The sequence below is a fragment of the Staurois parvus genome, unplaced genomic scaffold (genome assembly GCF_062004578.1).
Source record: "Staurois parvus isolate SC_StPar_1 unplaced genomic scaffold, SC_StPar_1.0 ptg000502l, whole genome shotgun sequence".
Lineage (NCBI taxonomy): Eukaryota > Metazoa > Chordata > Amphibia > Anura > Ranidae > Staurois > Staurois parvus.
This window is the reverse complement of record NW_028318298.1, coordinates 1,987,417-2,005,067: the sequence shown is the minus strand read 5'-3', so window position 1 is coordinate 2,005,067 and position 17,651 is coordinate 1,987,417. Positions and strand designations below refer to the sequence as shown.

The window sequence follows — 17,651 nt, the reverse complement described above, 5'->3', positions numbered from 1 at the left end:
AATCAAGATTCCTCTTATGAATACCTTATGACTTTCCCAGACTGTAGCTATCGATACTTCCTCTGTTTCGTTCTCCTTAAAGTATTCCTTAATCTCTTTCTCGATTTTCTGAACTACATCCTCATCCAGAAGAAGGGCCTCATTTAACCTCCACCCTAATCCTCCCGTCCACCTTCTTCCCCATCTCAACTTCATCACGACCGGAGCATGATCCGAGAACGTCCTTGTCTCTATGTCAATTTTTACCAGGTGATCTATTAGTTGATGGTCTATTAAGATGTAATCTAATCTCGAGTATATCTCATGTGCATTCGAGAAGAAGGTATAGTCTCTGTCTTTCATATGCCTTATTCTCCAAGTATCCACTAGTTGATATTCATGCATCACTTTTTTCATAGCTCTCAGAGCCCTACTCCCCTCTCTTTGCACAGGAGAGGTATTATCTTTTTGTGGGTCCATACAAAAGTTTAGGTCTCCAGCTACTATCAAACGCCCTTTTTTAAAGTCCATTAATTTTTTCAACAAGCCCTTCATATACTTCTCCGAGTTTTTATTGGGACAATATATATTGGCTAAAGTACACTCAATCCCCTGGAGTCTACCTTTTAAAAATAAGAACCTCCCCTCCAACTCAAATCTCATGTTCTTTGCCACACCTATTGCAACCCCTTTTGCTCTTTTAATTGGGGAATCTGCGTAATACCATGTTGGATAGTATTTGGATTTCAATTTCACGTTTGCCTCTATCTCGAAATGCGTCTCTTGTAAAAATACCACTGACGTAGCCCTATGATGTAACTCTTTAAACAACCTAAATCTCTTCCCTGGACAACTCAGCCCGTTCACATTATAGGTTATAAACTGTAATTCTTCCATCTTTCCCAATTAAGTCCATCTCTCTTCCAGATTGCCTCTTCCTCTTCATCTCTTCTGTCCTGCAGAGTATTGACCCAATACCTCCTCTCCTCCTCTCCTCCCTTCCACCCACCCAACTCTCTTCCCCTCCCCCCTCCCTCCCTCCCCACCTCCCCCCACCCCTCCCATCCCCCCTTCTTTTTTCCCTACCCGTTTTTAGGCCTATAATCTGCCTACAAATCATTTGTGGATCTATTTCCACCATTGATTTAAAGTTTAGGGCGTCAGCTCCGCCTATGTACGGTTCACCTCTCCTCCAACCGCCCCGATTCCCTCTCTCTGTCAAAAAGTCTTTACTCTTTACCTCCCTGCCTTAATCGGAGCCTCCAAGCGGGTCTCGGCATCCGGAGGGGGAAGGCTAGGGGCGAGAGGGAGAAGTAAGAGAGAGAGAAGAAAAAAAAAAAAAAAAAAATTCGTTTTCTACTTAATTCTCCCTCTCCTCCTCCTCCACTCCCGATGCCTCCCTCAGCCCGACCTGTTGCCAGTCCTCTTTTCTTTTAACATTTATGTTTCCTTTATCTTCTTCCTCTTCTTCCCAGCCAGCTATCTTCATTCTTTGCAAGTCCAGTCTATCACAAAAATCTCTTAAATCATCCGGAAATCTCAAATACGCTGTGACCCCATTTTTCCAGCCAATCAGAAATGCTGAGGTACCCCATCTATACTGCACATTCTGTTTTCTCATTTGCTCCAACAGGGGTTTCAGGGATCTCCTTCTCCTTAGGGTCTCTACTGTTAAGTCCGCATAGATTTGGATAGTCAAGTCTCCATACTTAACTAATGGTCTTCCCTTGGTCTTCTTCCAGATCTCATCTTTGGCCCCAAAATTTTGGAACTGGACAATTATGTCCCTCGATCTTTCCTTCTCAGTAGCCCGTTTGAACTTTCCTACCCTAAACACTCCATCCAGGTCGATCCCATCAGATTCCGGTTTATCTCTTATGGAGTTTAGGATTTTTTTAACTAGTTCATATAGTATTTCCCCTTTAGCAGTCTCTGGGATTCCTCGTATTCTAAGATTACTCCTTCTTTCTTTATTTTCTTGAACTTCCATCCTATAGGTCATTTTTTTCTGGTTATTTTCTAATTGGCTTATTCTTTCCTTTAAATTATCTATTTTCTGGGCCTGGATTTTAACTTTCTTCTCCGTTTCTTCCATTCTCAATAGAAGGTGACCTAAATCATTTCGAATAGCTGTCATTTCATGTTTTATCGTTTTTTCCAGATTTTGAAACATTTCTGCCATCTCCTTCTTATTTGGTAGTTGTAGTTCACCTTCTGGTTCTTTTTTTCCCAAGCCCTCTACTATTTGTTGGCTACCGCTGCTATTTATGCCCAATGATAACCTAGGGCTATTTCCTGAACTAATGTCCATTTCCCCCTTTGCACCTTGGGCCCTTTCTGGTGTAGTATTTCCATAAGATGTAAATTTCTTTATTGTTCCTGTTTGGGCCCCTTTGGGCCCTGCTCCCTTGGAACCTTTGTTCTTCATATCCTCTATATATCTTGATAGCCTTGCAGTTTTTCCTATTTCCTTTACTCTCCTGGGACACCTGGACCTCCTTTCTTCTTCTTTTCTAACCCCTGGGAATCCTCCCCTCTTTAACCCCCTTGGACGCCTGTATCACTCAGGGGTTCACCATGCAATAGGCCCCCAACAGTTTTCACTCACCCTTCCCCTCTCCGGACGGTGGTTCCAGGCTTATGTGGAGGGCCTTCACTGCTGCTCAGTCTTGGGGGGGGATTCCTCGGGGTATCCGATATTCAGTTTCTTTCTTTCCACCTCCTTTCTCTCTCCTTGAGGATGGTCTTGGGGAAGAAGAATAGCTGTCCTAATATTTATGGGTCTCCCTGACCCAGGATTAAACAGCCGGCCAGGGGGATAAAGGAAACTATAAGGTGGCAACACTTTATTTCATTAGAGCACCGACCAGCCTCCTCTCTCCCACCGAGGTCTTCCTCAGCTGGTCCCTTTCTCCTGCTTCACTCCTCCACTGGCCGCACAGCTTTCCAGTCCTGTAACACAGGGGGAGCCGACTTGTCACTGCCGCTCTGACAGGGAGCCGGCCGGCGTCTCTGTCTCCCAGTGATGCCTTGCGGCGAGCAGCGTGCTCACACCGCCCTGCTTCGTCTCCCCGGCAACCCGACAGCCGCCCTGGAGTCTCCGCAGCGAGATCACCTTCCGGAGGTCCGTGTCCGCTCTCCTCTCTCCTCCACGCGCCAGTCTCTCTCCGCTTGGAGCCCTCCTCAAGCAGGCAGGGCTTCACTCCATGAGGGTCTCGGAAGGTTAGTTTGGAGGTTATCGGAGAGCACTCACATCGTGCTCTCCGACGCCGCCATGTTTAGGCTCCGCCCCCCGTGAAATGAGGTTTTATGTTGATAAATGTAAGACTATGCACTTGGGGACAATACAGAATATGCATGCATCATACATATTAGGGGGAGTAAAACTGAGGGAATCAATAGTGAAGGATCTGGGAGTTCTGGTAGATCACAAGCTTAATAATGGCAAGACCAGTGTAGAGCAATGGTTGGTAAATTATGGAGCAGCTGCTTGTACGGTTTTCCTGAAGGGGGGAGGGGCATGAACATGGCGCTCAGAGGCTGCATGTGTTAGGAGCTCCAGATGCCTGCCGAATAATGGTATACAGATTGGGTCCTACCTAGCCCAGAATGTGCTTGATCTGAGCGGTCTTGTGTGCCCCGTGCAACTGGGCGCTCCAGTTGCTGGAGCAGTCTGCTATTCGCCGGAGGTGAGGAGGCCGATGCGGAAGAGCGAAGGACGCTAGGAACGCTCATGTGACTGGCCAAGTGACAGTAGCATGGAACCCCGGAGCCTTGGGAGACTGGAGAGACACCGCTGGGGAATGCCAAAACCAGAGCCTGACAAGAGTCAGTGAAGTGGCAGTTTCCACATAGGGCGACCACCTCACATCACCGGAGACCCCAGAAGGTATAAAGCCAGCATCTGAAACCTGGTTGCAGGACAGAGAGCATGGGCGGAGATGGTGAGTTGTCACGGGAGGTGGTTGTAATGGAACCGACCCAGACGGCGTTTGAGTACTTCCGTTAGAATCAGGGTGGATTTGATTTAAATCAAACTGATTTAAATCACAATTTAAATCACTAGTCAGTAAGGCTTGATTTAAATCATAGTTTTCTACATAGACTAATTCTTGCTGGTATAACTTTAATATGCAAGTAGATGAAGATTTTTAGAATAACAACTTTTCATATTAGTTTTTTTTATCCCCAGTTTATTAGGTTAATCATTCATATTTGGACAACTTTTCTGTTGTACTTAGGAAGGAGAAAAATAATCATTCCCTTAATAATAACAATTTAAATAGATTTATTCAACTGAAACAATAACATTACAGCATGTTATTTGCTTAAACAAACATCCATGTTTGTTAACTAATTTGGCTACCGTATATACTCGAGTATAAGCCGACCCGAATATAAGCCGAGGTACCTAATTTTACCACAAAAAACTGGGAAAAACTATTGACTCGAGTATAAGCTGAGGGTGGGAAATGAGGCACCCCATTATTGGTGTCAGTGGGAGGAATAGTGTCCCATCATTGGTGTCAGTGGGAGGAATAGTGTCCCATCATTGGTGTCAGTGGGAGGAATAGTGTCCCATCATTGGTGTCAGTGGGAGGAATAGTATCTCATCATTGGTGTCAGTGGGGGGGTGGAGGAATAGTGCCCCATCGTTGGTGTCAGTGGGGGGGAGGAAAAGTGCCCCATCGTTGGTGTCAGTGGGGGGGAGGAAAAGTGCCCCATCGTTGGTGTCAGTGGGGGGGGAGGAATAGTATCCCATGATTGGTGTCAGTGGGGGGTGGAATAGTGCTCCATGATTGGTGTCAGTGGGGGGTGGAATAGTGCCCCATGATTGGTGTCAGTGGGGGGGGGGGGGGGGAGGAATAGTGCCCAATCGTTGGTGTCAGTGGGGGGGAAGAAAAGTGCCCCATCGTTGGTGTCAGTGGGAGGAATAATGCCCCATCATTGGTATCAGTGACACCAATGATGGGGCACTATTCCTCCCACTGACACTTGCTGACCCCTGTTCCAGTATGGTACTGCTGCAGCCAGCATATGTGGTTGCAGCAGCACCTAAGCACGGCACACTTACCTGCATCTCCTTCACTCGATTTTCGCGGGGCCGCTCAGCTCCGCCTCCTCGCCGGTGATTGGCCGCCTGTGTGCCTTTCCTGAGCTACAGTTCTGGCGGCCAATCACCGGTGAGAAGGCGGAGCCGAGCAGCCACGCGAACATCCAGTGTACGAACCGAATGAAGGAGCAGCCACTCTTCCTGGACCGGATCGTCGTGGGACCGGAGCCAGGTAAGAGACAGCAGCCCCCTGCCCACCCCTGTACTTAGTTTCCCTTCTGTTCTGTCCCCCTGCTAGACATCTGCAGACGTTGACTCGAGTATAAGCCGAGGGGACCGTTTTTCAGCACAAAAAATGTGCTGAAAAACTCGGCTTATACTCCAGTATATACGGTAAACAAAATATATATATTTTAAGAAACTTAGGCTGTCAGCCCCTTCCTCCTCACACTTAGTTTCACTTTCGTCTTGTGCAGATCTATTCCACTCCAAACAATCAGAAAAATATTGTTTCTATTCTATTCACTGAACTTCTTGAAACTTGGCACTGAAGGGGTTGATTCTGTATTCATAGGTTTGTAGAAGTTAGGATTAAGGTCTTTTTCTTAACTCTGTTCATGTTATAACATTTTTGCTGTGAAGAAGAGGCATGTGATCTCCGCTGAGTCAAATTCAGTTTTGAGAACTGCAAAGTAAACCAAGCATCTGTGATAATATCTTGTAGGCAGAGAAACTGCCCAATAATCTTACAAAAACCTCTGGAAGAGCATGACATAGTAACAAGAGACACACAGGTATTCAAACTTCACACCAGCAGACAGTCCCAGCAGGAGGGATGGCTGCTGGAGACCCCCCCCCACTAAGCTAATACACATAAACACATACATCCCGTAATAGTTTGCTCCCAAGCAAGACACACAATAGAACAATGGGATGCAACCACATGACATTAAACAATCAACAACCCCCCACCCCAATATTAGGACAGATTACCCTGTACCCCTAACAGGCACAGGGTGATTTACACATATGAGGGCTATGGGGAGCTGAGACAGGGGTCTCCCCACCTCTCCAAAGTGATCTGGGTTCCATGGGCCCCCCACCCAAAGTGACTCCCATCACAGTGTTAAATCCCCAGGGTTGCTGTAGACGATGCTGAAAAATGTGTGGATGTAATAGAAGCTTGCTAGGGGTCTCGGAGATTGTTGGGACTGTGAAAATTTGAAGAAATATCAAAGACAGACAGGAGGGGGCACCCGGGAAGTTTAGAAGAAGAGGTATTTCAAGGAGAGGATCTATGGGATAAAATTAGTAAATTGTTTAACCCAATGACCAGGCACACCAGGGACGGAACAACAGAAAATAGATAGAGTGCACAGTCTAAGGAGGCCCCAAGGAGTTACATCAGATACCCCAAGGGATGTGATACTGCACCTGAGACACTTGCCAGAAGAAGATCCCTGAAACCATTGCTAGATCAGAGGGAAAAGAACGCCTGTTATAACAGGGGATTTCCTGCATGTTTGATCGGGTGGAAAGACTTAAAATTGGTGAGACTGAGATTTCCTTCTGGGAAAGATTAGATTTACAGACACTGGACATTACAGGGTAATCTGAAGGAGCTATAGAGAATGTAGTGTTAGAAAAAGAGAAATGGCAACGAGTTTCCAAAAAGAGACAGTAATAGACGAATGATGGGAGGTGGTGACCTCGGCGGAGGAGAAGGAGGGGGTAGTGAATTCCCACCACCCCCCCTTTTTTTTTCTCTCCCCCCATCCCATCTCTTCCTTTTATTGTGCTGCATGTTTCCTTCCTTGAGGACAGATTAAATTGAGTTCTCAGGGTTAGGAAATATCGGACAGGTAGAATGGTTGATATAATAAGAGGACTAGGTAGGAAAAAGAAGAATTTTGACAAATAGAGACAGAGAATAGAGGTCTGCTTGGGCGTGTTTGTAAAGCCTTACCCTGGAAGAGGAGTCGACAGTGATAACAAATCACAAATTATTCTAGGGTAAGAATTAGGCCAATGGGATTTTAAAGAAGAGGAATTGGGAGGGGGTGGGGGAGGGTGGGGAAGAGTATATGGTGGAGGTCCTCTTAAACTGCTGCAGGACGCTCCCCGGTTGCCTTGGCAACCGGGAGGGGGAAGGGAACACTAGACCCCAGGGAGAATCAGGCTGGTTACAGGGACATCCTGGGAGCAGGGATGATGTCTGCATAGATGAAAAGCAAGTTGGGAGGTGTGCAGAGAGCTCCCAGCCAGCTGGCCAGGAGGGAGGGGGCCCAGAGTAATTTGATTTGGCCATTTGGCCTAGTGACACAGGGGACAATTGGAACAATACAGAGCAGGACACTGAGGACATGTGATACAAGGCATTAATAAGGGGATTATTAATTGGCAGGCTCCCATACCGTGACAGGGATACTAATAAAACTCACAAACTAAGAGGGGTAATCTGATTGTGGCAGTATGGATGCGTCATGTGCATGGAAAGAGGGCGGTATGTTGCATCAATGTCAACTGATGGACGCATGGAGAGCTAAACAACCAAGAGAAAGACTATACCTTCTTCTCCTCGGCACATAGGATGTGCACAACTGGACTATATAATGATTGTACCAAATTGCATTGTAACGGTTATGTCTACCTTCATTTTGTAAAGCGCTGCACAAACTGTTGGTGCTATATAAATCCTGCATAATATTTGAACATAGACTCTTGGAGTCTTTGGTGAAATCTAATATAGAAATAATATCTATATCTGACCATTCACCTCTCACAATGAGATTACAGTTCGGAGGGGAGCGGAACAAAATAACTAGCTATGTGGCGATTAAATGAGATGCTTTTACAAGACCCTGAAACGGAAACAAGATTAAAGACGGAAATTTAATATTTTAGGTTTAATGACTGAGGGAGTATCTGTTGCTACAGTATGGGAAGCACATAAGGCATACATTAGGGGAATCCTGATTACGATAGAGGCGGGAACAAAAAGAAAGAACGGGGGGAAGAAAATAAGGTCATTAACCACTTGCTGACCGGCCTGGGCGAACACCACATCCCTCCAGGAGGGCGTCATATGATGTCCTTCATGGATTGCACTCTGCTCGTGCCCGCAGGGCCACGTTGTGGCGAGATCTCTCACCAGCCGTGTGCCTCGGACACAGCCTATGACAGATCTGTGTACCAGCCCCGTTGTCAGTACCATGTGACCTGCTGTGACCAATCACTGCAGATCATGACAGTTGTATACAATGGATTGCTTCCTTTCATGCCATCCATTGTATACAAGTGTGTCTAGCTGTGAATGGTCACAGCGATCACATGCACAGGCTGGGCCAATCACAATTCATCTGTGTCATGTGATCAGTCGTGGCCAATCACAGCTAATCACAACCAAAAAAACCTGAATGAACCGATTTCATCCAGTTAAATGCTTGCTTATAATAAATCATAAATTATTTGCTATAAGCAATCAAATTGTGTAAAAAAAATAAATAAATGCTGATCACTTCCCCAAAGTAGTACAATGTTACTATGGTAACATTGTACTACTTTGGCCATCGTGTAATATGCAAAAAAAAAATCTTACAAAAAAAAGAAAAAAAATGTAATAAAAAAAATAAAAATTGAAAAAAAATTATAAAATGTGTTTTTCGTACTGTCACCAGTCAGTGTCCCTGATCACCGCCACACCAGTTATATGCTGACGCGGTACTGCACTGATGACAGTATGTAAAAAAGAGAAAATTGTGAAAATTTTTTTTTAATTACTTAATTTTTTTAAAAATGACAAAAAAATTACAACTTCAAAAAACTCGCCATGCCTCTTATGAAATACGTCGGACTGTCTACTTTGCAAAAAGGAGGTCATTTGGGGGATATCTGTACTGTTCTGACATATTAGGGCCTCAATAAATTAGATTGGCTGTCAGTACTTCAGGATCGATCAATTTTCAGATATAGCCCATAGTTTGTGAACCCTATAACTTCCCTACAGACTAAATAAATACGGATTTGGGTTATTTGTACCCAAGAAATGTTCATAAATTTAGGCCTAGATGTATTCTGCTACAACAATTATTTTATTGCAAACTTTTATAACAGAAACAAAGAAAAAACAGGGGGGTTAAATTTTTGGTCTTTTTTTGTAAATTTAGCAATAAATAAAAACCTCAGTGGTGATTAAATACCACCAACACTGGGTACAGTGTTGCATGACGGAGCAATTGTCAAAGTGTGAGCGCTGAAACCTGAAAAAGTGCCTGGTATTGAAGTGGTTAATGGAGGAATTATATAAGTTGGAACAATCACATAAAAAGAAAGTAGATACAGATATACAACAGGAGATCATTTTAAAAAGAGAAGAGTTATAGGATCTTATGGAACAAGAAGCGAGGAGAATCTTTAATAGGGTCTCAAAAGGAAAGATATCAGTGGGGGAATAGACCTGGAAAATATTTAACGAAAAAGTTAAGGGAAAAGAAATAAAAAAATTTTATTTAAAAAAATTAAAGATGAAACAGGAGAAATGGTACATTCAACCAGTGATAACGCCAATACATTTAAAAAAATTTAAAGGTAGATTTATGGAGCAAAAACTAAAGAACCAAAAAGAAACAGATGGAGAAAGAAAGGGAAAAAAGGCAGATATACAGGTGAAACTCGAAAAATTAGAATATCGTGCAAAAGTTCATTTAGTTCAGTAATGCAACTTAAAAGTTGAAACTAATATATGAGATAGACTCATAACATGCAAAGCAAGATAGTTCAAGCCGTGATTTGTCATAATTGTGATGATTATGGCTTACAGCTCATGAAAACCCCAAATCTACAATCTCGAAAAATTAGATTATTACATGCAATCAATAAAACAAGGATAGTACATAGAACAATATCGGACCTCTGAGAAGTATAAGCATGCATATATACTCAGTACTTGGTTTGGGCCCCTTTTGCAGCAATTACTGCCTCAATGCAGCGTGGCATGGAAGCCATCAGCCTGTGGCACTGCTAAGGTGTTATGGAAGACCAGGATGCTTCAATAGCGGCCTTCAGCTCTTCTGCATTGTTCGGTCTCATGTCTCTCATCTTACTCTTGGCAATGCCCCATAGATTCTCTATGGGATTCAGTTCAGGCGAGTTTGCTGGCCAATCAAGCACAGTAATCCCACGGTCATTGAATCAGGTTTCAGTGCTTTTGGCAGTGTGGGCAGGTGCCAAGTCCTGCTGAAAAATGAAGTCAGCATCCCCATAAAGCTCATCTGCGGAAGGAAGCATGAAATGCTCCAAAATCTCCTGGTGGATGGCTCCATTGACCCTGGACTTAATGAAGCACAGTGGACCGACACCAGCAGATGACATGGCTCCCCAAATCAACACAGACTGCGGAAACTTCACACTGGACTTCAAGCATCTTGCAGTGTGTGCCTCTCTATTCTTCCTCCATACTCTGGGTCCTTGGTTTCCAAATGAGATGCAAAAGTTGCTCTCATCAGAAAAGAGGACTTTGGACCACTGAGCAACAGACCAGGTCTGTTTTTCTTTATCCCAGGTAAGACGCTTCTGATGTTGTTTGTTGTTCAGGAGCAGCTTGTCAACAGGAATAAGACATTTGAAGCCCATGTCCAGGATCCGTCTGTGTATGGTGGCTCTTGATGCATTGACTCCAGCCTCAGTCCACTCCTTGTGAAAGTCCCCAACACTTTTGAATGGCCTTTTCCTGACAATCCTCTCCAGGCTGCAGTCATCCCTGCTGCTTGTGCACCTTTTTCTTCCACATAACTTTCTATTAATGTGCTTTGATACAGCACTTTGGGAGCATCCAACTTCTTTTGCAATTACCTTTTGAGGCTTTCCCTCCTTATGGAGGGTGTCAATGATGGTTTTCTGCACAACTGTCAGGTCAGCAGTCTTTCCCATGATTGTGATTCCTACTGAACCAGACTGAGAGACCATTTAAAAGGCTCAGGAACCCTTTGCAGGTCTTATGGCTTAATTAGCTGATTAGAGTGGGACACTTTAAGCCTAGAATATTGCACCTTTTCACAATATTCTAATTTTCTGAGATTGTGGATTTTGGGTTTTCATGAGCTGTAAGCCATAATCATCACAATTATGACAAATCACTGCTTGAACTATCTTGCTTTGCAAGTAATGAGTCTCATGTATTAGTTTCACCTTTTAAGTTGCATCACTGAAATAAATGAACTTTTCCACGATATTCTAATTTTTTGAGTTTCACCTGTATTTAAATGAGGCTGGCCTACCTATAATTAGATGAAGCCAGATTAACAGACTCAGTTAATTTAAATTTCACAAGAACAACTAGTCACTAAACTGTGCATATATATGAACGCATTAGAAGAGGAAACAGAGATGAGTGAGGAGTCATTACAGGCATATATAAGTCATAATCCCCTCATGTTTTGCATTGTATTGGTATTGTTCTGTCACATGTTCTGCCCCCCTCTGTAATGTACAGCGCTGAGCGAACTATTGGCGCTTTATAAATACTGTATAATAATAATAATACCTATGGAGGGGAAAGACTGGTGCCAGTTATAGACCTATATTTTTATTAAACCTAGACACAAAATTATATGCAAAGGTATTAGCAACAAGGATGAAAGAGTAGATGCCGTATTGGATACAATTAGATCAAGTGGGATTCATTTCTAGCAGAGAAGGAAGGGACAATGGATTAAGATCATTGCTCTTCCTACAAAAATGTAGGAGAGGGAAGATACCGGTGGTAATCCTATCGATCGATGACAAAAAGGAATTTGACAGAGTAGACTGGGGATTTATGATAGATACGTTGGAGGCGCTAGGAATCTGGTCTAAAATGTTAGAGAGTGAATAAAGAAAAGTTATTTTAGGGGCCCATCAGCAGCGGTGAAGGTCAATGGGTCACTGTCAAAGCTTTTCAGAATGTTTAATAGAACAAGGCAGGGATGCCCACTTTCTCCTGTTATTTGTAATATCTCTAGAACAACTGCTAGTGACGGTAAGAAACAGTGTAAAGGAACCTGGATAGAAGTTGAACACAAAGTTGCAGCATATGCAGATGATATGCTGTTCTAGATCACAAACCCTAGACCAGTGATGGCGAACCTTTTTGAGCCCGAGTGCCCAAAACTGCAACACAAACCAACTTTTTTATTTCAAAGTGCCAACACTGCAATTAACCACTTGCCTACCTGGACGCACTGACAGACGGCACTGATCGGTGGCACTGCTGGGCATCATTGATGGGTCGCACTGATGGGCAACACTGATGGGCGACACTGCTGGGCACTGACAGGTGGCACTGCTGGGCAGCACTGACAGGTGGCACTGCTGGGCAGCGCTGACAGGCGGCACTGCTGGGCACTGATGGGTGACACTGCTGGGCACTGATGGGTGACACTGCTGGGCACTGATGGATGACACTGCTGGGCATCATTGATGGGTGGCACTGATGGGCAGCACTGATGGGCGACACTGCTGGGCACTGACAGGTGGCACTGCTGGGCAGCACTGACAGGTGGCACTGCTGGGCAGCACTGACAGGTGGCACTGCTGGGCAGCACTGACAGGCGACACTGCTGGGCACTGATGGGTGACACTGCTGGGCATCATTGATGGGTGGCACTGATGGGCAGCACTGATGGGCGATACTGCTGGGCACTGACAGGTGGCACTGCTGGGCAGCACTGACAGGCGACACTGCTGGGCACTGATGGGTGACACTGCTGGGCACTGATGGATGGCACTGCTGGGCATCATTGATGGGTGGCACTGATGGGCAGCACTGATGGGCGATACTGCTGGGCACTGATGGGTGACACTGCTGGGCATCATTGATGGGTGGCACTGATGGGCAGCACTGATGGGCGATACTGCTGGGCACTGACAGGTGGCACTGCTGGGCAGCACTGACAGGCGACACTGCTGGGCACTGATGGGTGACACTGCTGGGCACTGATGGATGGCACTGCTGGGCATCATTGATGGGTGGCACTGATGGGCAGCACTGATGGGCGATACTGCTGGGCACTGACATGTGGCACTGCTGGGCAGCACTGACAGGTGGCACTGCTGGGCAGCACTGACAGGCGACACTGCTGGGCACTGATGGATGGCACTGCTGGGCATCATTGATGGATGGCACTGATGGGCAGCACTGATGGGCGACACTGCTGGGCACTGACAGGCGACACTGCTGGGCACTGACAGGTGACACTGCAAGCAGTTAATCTCACCTCTGGCAGCGTCGGTGTGGCTTCCAACCCAGCAGCTCATTCCCATCCACTCTGAACACGTTGCCCCTGGCCCCGGAGCAGTGTGGGAGCAGTGTGGGAGCCTCTTCCTCTCTTCCGCGCCAATCCCCGGGTACATCACCCCTGGTGCCAGAGCCGCATTGGAGCCGTTTCCTCTCGTCCACGCCCACCCTGGCCCCAGAGACATGTGGGAAATGTAGTTTGATGGGGGTCCAGTGTGGACGAGATCTGGATGGCCGGTCCATGCGCGCTCATCATGCTCTTCTTCCTGGCGTGCCCACTGAGATGGCTCTGCGTGCCAGCTCTGGCACGCGTGCCATAGGTTCGCCATCACTGCCCTAGACTAACATTATGTTATTTAATGAGAATATTAAAAGACTACGGAGAGTTATCAAACCTGAAAATTAATCTATTAAAATCAGAGATATTAAATATTAATGCTCCAAGAATAGAGAAACAGATCCTACAAAAAAAGAATTCCTTTTTACATGGAGGGAAAAAGAATTAAAGTACTTGGGAATAAAATTAACCCTGTCTATAAAGAACCTATATCCCACTAATAAATGAGATGAAGGATGAACTGAGGAAAACTTCAATGGGAATGCTGTCCTGGATAGTTCGTATAAACATGATAATAGTACCAAAAGTCTTATATAAGGGGGAATTAAGCACGCTGAATTCCAAGAGATATTATGCCTTAGTACTAATATCACGAATACCAGATTGGATATATAATTCACAGGGAAGAAGTTGGGTCAAAATGAGAGTACATTTAGCAAGTCACAATTAGATAGGATTATTTGGTTATCACATAAGTTTCGTACACTGGATGAAAATACAAGCACTCTGACAAGGAATGCATTGAGGATTTTGGATGTAATGTATAAGCAAATGGATTGGAAGTACAACTCACTGTTAATTCCGTTGTGGGAACAAAATTATTCCCACCCGGAAATAACATTTCAGGAAAATGGAGAAAAGATAGAAATGCACGTTTAAAAGATATTGTAGCTAAGGGGGAATTATGGTCTTTTCACGATTTAAATAAATATATATATATATATACACACACACACACACACACACACACACACATACATACATACATACATATACACACACACACACCAACTGAGAATGTGGGAGTCCCCCAGCGATGCCACCACACTCCTTGTTCCCCCTTGGTGGTTGACATGGGCCACTGCCGTGGCTTTGTCCAACTGGATCAGGACCAGGTTCGCCTGAAGACGTTCTCATCTACTGTTCCAGAAAAGCCTGTTCACCGGAAGCTTCAGGACAATGAATGGTAACTGGGACTCCTACAGCGTGCAGCTACCCTGAACCGAGCTCGTCCCCAGCACTCCTCCCCAACCGAACAGGCTGGCATCCGTTGTGACCATCATCCAGTGCAAGGGATGAAATTATTTCACCGCCTGAAGGACAGGAGGCCGAAGCCACCAAAAGCAGGGACGCCCTGGTCTTTGGACCCAAGCGAATCTGGGAGTCCAAAGGTGATGGGGAACTTATCTGACTTGGACAGGATTTCCTACTGAAGGGTCCTTATTTGGAACAGAGCATGCAGAACTTCCTCAAAAGGCAGACCCCAACAGTCCCAAGACCTGCATGAAACAGCAACAGTCGAACTGCAGACTGAAGCTTCCAGCAGAAGGAGTACCTTGCTAAAAGCCGTGTCGAGAGTCAGGCTTAGATAGTGCAGCTTCCTGGTTGGGGTTAGATTAGATTTCTTGAAATTCAGGATCCACTCGAACTCTTGCAGGGTGCCGATTGTGATTGACACATCGTCCCTCGGCAGAGGTCTAGTGAGACACAGCCAGCAGAAACAGGCCCTCCAGATAACCAATTATGACAATCCCCCATTGTCTCAGCAAGACCAGGACCAGAGCCAGAACCTTAGAGAAGACCTGAGAAGCGGAGGAGAGAACTAAGGGCAGCACCAAAAACTGGGGAGTTTGGAGAGTGTGACTTTTCCTATAAGAACTAAAGACATCCATTCCCTAGGCCTCTAGCTGGGACTGGGGCAGTATACTGGACTGGCCTACAATTTTTTTTTTATATTCAGTCTCTATATGCTGTGGAGATGAGAAAGTGGGAAGAGATTCACAAGATTAGCAAAAGACATCTGGTCAAGGCTGCCAAACTGTACACAAAAATACTGTATTGTCAGCCACCTATTAAATGAATTTGAATTTCCTGATGCAAAATTATTGAAAACTTGATAAAGTGTATGTTCTTACCACATGGGAGGAAACTTGGTGATACTTGCTGAGTTCTTCTGGTTTTACCAGATCTTCTGGAACAGTTTTTCCACGCTGCAGAGAACAAATTACAGGAAGTTTTAAATATTTTTATACATAATACAAAAACAGCATTCTATAATGATTACAAAATAAAGACAAACCTACATTACACAATATAAAAACCACATAATATAACATCTAGGCTAGGTTCACATCTGTGCAGGTGGTTCCTGCTTGCGGGTAAGCACCTGTTCCCGCAGCCGCAACCATCCGCACAGAAAAAACATGTGAAGTGGGATGTGTGTGGATGCCATTAATCCTAATGGCATACTACGTGCACTGGAAATCACTCCCGCACTGCACTGTGGTGCAGACTGCAATACCCAAACTCTTATGTGCAAAACGTGGCTCGCAGAGCCGCATCAGCGTGAACCTTGGCTTTCAAGGACAAAACTACATTACATCATAATCATTTTCATTCACTTCTAGACAGGCAAAAAAAAAAAACCCACAACAACCTATAGCAAAAGTAAATACAACGCTACAGAAAAAAATGGGCATAATGACTTACCTGTAAATATCATATATCTTTGAGTACAGTACAGGATACAGGGCTTGTATTCATAGACCATGGATTATATGCAGGCTTCAAGTTACTGGACACTGGCAATAGACTTGCAAGGCCGCCCCTAACGCACAATCATAGTTCCACTCAATTATACTCCAGGTTATATTAAAGCAATAAGGAGTAACCAGAGAACACAGAGGGAAGTAACTGTAGTACTATAACTTAAAGATGAAAATCTCCCATTTTCTTAATGAGGACACAGGGCTTGTATTCACAGACCATCTTGCGTCCCAAAGCAATAAAGAGAGATTGGAAACAACATAGCTGCAGGCAAGAGACATTAACAGGCCTAGCAGAATGATCTTTGATCGGGAAAGGAGGAATCCTTTCCCTAAAGGCGTGAATCCTGTAAGAAGCTGTGTGATCCACCTAGCAATGTTGGAACCGGAATCCACTACAGGAGACAAAAGAAGGAAACTGTGACGGGAGTCACTTTGGGTGGGGGGGCCCATGGAACCAAGTTCACTTTGAAGAGGTGGGGAGACCCCTGTCTCCCTGTGCCTGTTGGGGGTACAGAGTGATCTGTCCTAATACTGGGATGAGGGATTGTTTGATGTTATGTGGTTACACCCCATTATTCTATTGTGTGTCTGGCTTGGGAGCAAACTATTAAGGAATGTGTTTTTGTATTGGCTTGGTGGGGGGGGGTGTCTCCAGCAGTCCTCCCTCCTGCTGGGGCCGTCTGTTGGTGTGTCTCTTTTTACTAAATGTAGATTGCCCTGCCCTGTGTCATTATGCAGGGGGGGGGATCCCTGAGTGTATATATTCAAGTGCAGTCTGGGGTTGGTTCCGTTACAGAAACCTTGACAAAATCTAAGCAGTGTAAGGAAATGTTTTTAGGCATGTTTTGGAGCAGGATCCGCCTGGGAAGGTAGGACAACACTGATCAGGTGAAAAGAGGAGACCACCACGGATAGGTTTTGGACAAAGCTTTTTTCTCCCCCCCCCCCATCCAAACAAGGGCTGTCAGCTCATAAACTTGCCAAAAAGTCATAACTGGTGACCAGGAAAGTAACTCTACATGTGAAATCTTCCAAGGGAATCTCTCTAGTCAACCCATGAGATACAGAGATAGCCATGTTAAGAATCCAAGACCACACGAGGCTGGACTGGGTGATATAAAGTGGATATAAAAGTCTACACACCCCTGTTAAAATGTCAGGTTTCTGTGATGTAAAAAAATAAGACAAAAATAAATAATTTCAGAACTTTTTACACCTTTAATGTGACCTGTAAACTGTACAACTCAATTGAAAAATAAACTGAAATCTTTTAGGGGGGGGGGGGGGGAGGAGTAAACATAAAAAATCTAAAATAAATGTGGTTGCAGACGTGTTTACACCCTCTTATAACTGGGGATGTAGCAGTGTTCAGAGTTAAGCAATCACATTCAAAATCATGTTAAATAGGAGTCAGCACACACCTGCCATCATTTGAAGTGCCTCTGATTAACCCCAAATAAA

General features: G+C 44.8%; 1 protein-coding gene across 2 annotated transcripts in view; it reads right to left on the bottom strand.

Moving 5' to 3' along the window:
- The window catches only part of PRPF19 (pre-mRNA processing factor 19), a 294,523-nt gene that overhangs the window by 149,499 nt on the left and 127,373 nt on the right, over positions 1 to 17,651 (bottom strand). For both annotated transcript variants that reach the window (XM_089689866.1, XM_089689867.1), the window contains one exon: positions 15,558 to 15,632. In XM_089689866.1, coding sequence (XP_089545992.1) covers positions 15,558 to 15,632 — 75 coding nt within the window. The remainder of the gene's footprint in view (positions 1 to 15,557; positions 15,633 to 17,651) is intronic.